This window comes from Populus trichocarpa, chromosome 16 (genome assembly GCF_000002775.5).
Source record: "Populus trichocarpa isolate Nisqually-1 chromosome 16, P.trichocarpa_v4.1, whole genome shotgun sequence".
Classification (NCBI taxonomy): domain Eukaryota; kingdom Viridiplantae; phylum Streptophyta; class Magnoliopsida; order Malpighiales; family Salicaceae; genus Populus; species Populus trichocarpa.
In genome coordinates this window covers 2066696-2069834 of record NC_037300.2, presented here as the reverse complement: position 1 = coordinate 2069834, position 3139 = coordinate 2066696, and the positions used below count along the sequence as shown (strand labels likewise).

At 34.2% G+C, this 3139-nt stretch overlaps 1 protein-coding gene across 1 annotated transcript; it reads right to left on the bottom strand.

Annotated features, from left to right (window-relative positions):
• Positions 1-233: 233 nt before the first annotated feature.
• Positions 234-2581, bottom strand: LOC7458917 (transcription factor bHLH106). Its single transcript, XM_002322579.4, has 2 exons — positions 2144-2581; positions 234-1267 (listed from the first exon to the last, which is right to left on the bottom strand). The coding sequence occupies exons 1-2, from the start codon at positions 2441-2443 to the stop codon at positions 842-844; spliced, it is 726 nt and encodes a 241-aa protein (XP_002322615.2). The 5' UTR covers positions 2444-2581; the 3' UTR covers positions 234-841.
• Positions 2582-3139: the final 558 nt, after the last annotated feature.

Here is a 3139-nt window from a genome sequence, read left to right as displayed (position 1 = left end):
GTTGGTTTTCATCGACTCCCAATACACCTGCGAAATACAGCAGAGATCCTCTTGGATTCTTTTGAGTTTGTCGTTCCAACTTGTCTTCACTTGTTCATATATATATATATATATATATATAAACAATCACAATCTTAAATTCTCTTACAGAAAACTCTTGCAAGTCCGCTGCTGTCCCAATTAAATAGTTAAGCATCAAATTCTGAGATAGCATCTAACTCAAGCAGTCTACATTAACTTCAGAATCTTTCCCTTCTCTTGCTTTCTTTAAAATCAGTGTACATTACAGACAAAATGCTCAATAATGGAACTCTAGTACTACACATCAACTGGATAAAAGTAGATATAGAAATGCCTTTTACAGCCAAATATCATAGAGAAGATAATCAAATGAAATCTATGTAGTACGTACCCGCAGACAAAAAGTCTTCAATTTCTGCTTGGAAACTCACATAAATATTTGCTTTTACAGATACCATGATCATACATCACGTAAAAAGATTTCTGCTCCTTCACTTCACCATCTTCATTACAGATTCTTTGATTCTTCAGCTTTGTCTCCTTACATGGAAGATATGATCACATGCAGGAGATTTACAATAATCTAAAACCCTAGACCAGTTAAATAAAAAATCCAACTACCACACAAATTAACTCATTACCCTCTTTTTTTCCCCTCCAATTCTTTTCTGGGTTTAAACTAAAACAAACAAACCCACACACAAACTATAGAAATTAACCAGACTGTAACACCTAAAATAATAATAAAATAAAAAAACAAGAAGAAGAACTGGAGAAGACTAAAAAAGAAATTAACTACGACAAACAATAATACTAATCATCATTGGATTACTAATTTTCGGTCTAATATCCTTCGCCTTTTCGATTTCTCGCTAGAATTCGAGCGTTCTAGCAAAGATTTCAATGCATTTTGCAAGAAATGGACCGACTCAACACTATGATCTTTATCGGCCGCAATGATAAGAACATTCCTAATTCTTCCTCCAAGTGTTACCATCTCAGCTTTCAATGTCTTCAAATGTAGAGATTTCAGTATCTCATTTAGTTCTGGCATGAGATCCAACCGGTCTTCACAACAAAGAGATGCCTTAAATATTAGCTGTCCATCGCTTGAATATTCACCAGAGAGTACAGTGACTTCATCTGTTTCTGATGGGAAAGTTTCAAGTCCAGAAAGCTCTGAGGTCTGTTGTTTCAGCTCTCTAACTCTTTGAACAACCTTTGCTAGAAGTGAAGCTTTGTCTGTCTGTAAAAATTGAAACAAAGTAAAAAAGATTGATTAGAAACCCTAGCTATAGTAGATTATAAATGCAAAACGATTAGCAACTTTCTTAAAAAACTTACACCCTATAAGAAGAGAGGGGAAGAAAAAGGAAGCTTCTTTTGCTTTTGCAGATATATATATGTACTAGCTGTTTGAACAATAATCCGAAAGTCTCAAAAGACTTGAATAGATCCAAGATTTCAGAATCTGAATCTTAGTATTGTAGCAACAATAAGCCCTGTATAGAGCCTTCCCGTTTGGTTTCCAAGTAAAAGGAGCAGGTAAACTGATAGAAGAAGAAAAATCATTGAATGAAGCACTAAACGTGAAAACCATTGTTTAGTTGATCTTAAAAAAAAAATGGACATTGGAGTACAATACAAATGCCAACTGATTTTGGTTAGGCAAACGTCAAGTCAGGCAGCAGGGATTTCGGCTTTGCGGGTCAAAGGTAATGAAAACTGAAAAGTCTAAAACTCAAAGTTTCGATTTTTTTTCACTTCCCATAGATTCTCAGCAGCCAAACAGTCAAAATTAATAAAGCAAAACATTGTGGAATACCCTGAAATACATCATGTTTTTTAAGTCTTGATGAATCCCGGAAGAGAAAAATTACTTTCTTTTTTTCATCAAAAAAAGAATCACAAACTTTGCCATGAAAACAACTTTGAAGCTGCAAGTTGATTGTGATCCTTTTCTCTCGTAATCAAGACAACCCTCTCACAAGAAAATTTTAGAGATAGAATATTAATATAATCCCTTAAACTTCATGACTAAAAACATGATCAATTCACACACAAAAAAAGACTTAGAAAACACGACAAATAGTACACACACATAAAATATTTAGATAACTACCTTGGAATTGCAAAGAAGGAGGCCTCTAAGCTTATCAAGATGAGAGTTAATCCTCTCTCTCCTTCTCTTCTCAGCTTCCTTATGATTCTTCAAAGCAGCAAGAGCTCTATCTTGTGGTGTCATATCAGTGATTACAGAACTTTCAAATTGGTAATTATTGTTATGGTAGGAGGTGGATGATGAGGTACACAAGGTTTGCATCGCGGCGCCTGGGAAACCATATGCACCAACGTTAATCATTCCATTCTCTGCAAGAAAGCGGTACAACTGTGAATTCTCTGAGCAGTTTTCAGGCTGCATGTTGTGTTTTTGGATTGCTCTAAGAGAAGAGAAAATGAAACGGAGGGAAGGGAAGGGAAGGGGAGGGGAGATTTTCAATCTTTTTTGTGTTGAAAATAGTGTAGGGCTCTCTGCCTTTCGGTGGTTTTGGGTTTGTCTTTAAAGGGGTTTTTATTTGTAGTCGTTTGATTTGACTTATTATGTCGTTTTAGGATAAGGTTTCGTGCAAAGCAGTGGACCCGGAGGACTAATGATAATGGGAGCTATGACTCTAGCTGTTGAATCCCGTCTGTTGAGCGCATTTCGAATGGAATAGCTATGGAGAGCCGAAAAAAATAATTATCAAAATATTTATTTATTTTAAATTTATTTTTATTAACATAGATGTTTGGATCAGCTTACCCGCACCTCGACTAATCCCACAGATTCTGAAGTTAACGATCATGTAAGCCTTCAGTAGCCATCATATTAGTAACCACATAGCTCGAACATGAGATTACAAAGAGAACAAACATTTTTTTTCCAAACTCTTATCATTAAGCCTAGTAGATGATTTTATTAAAAATTTATTTATATTGGATATTAAAATATATTTTATTAAAATTAAAAATTATTCATAAATGTTTTTTATATTTTAGAAAGGCTATAAAATAAAGGAAAAAATTTAACTATATTTTCTCTTTAAACATTTCCTTTCTCTTTCATCATTCCATGTAA

Coding starts and splice junctions, on each gene's coding strand:
- LOC7458917 (XM_002322579.4), bottom strand. CDS start 2,443: ATGCAGCCTGAAAACTGCTCAGAGAATTCACAGTTGTACCGCTTTCTT. Junction 1,268..2,143: donor TCCTTCTTTGCAATTCCAAG/GTAGTTATCTAA, acceptor CAATTTTTACAG/ACAGACAAAGCTTCACTTCT.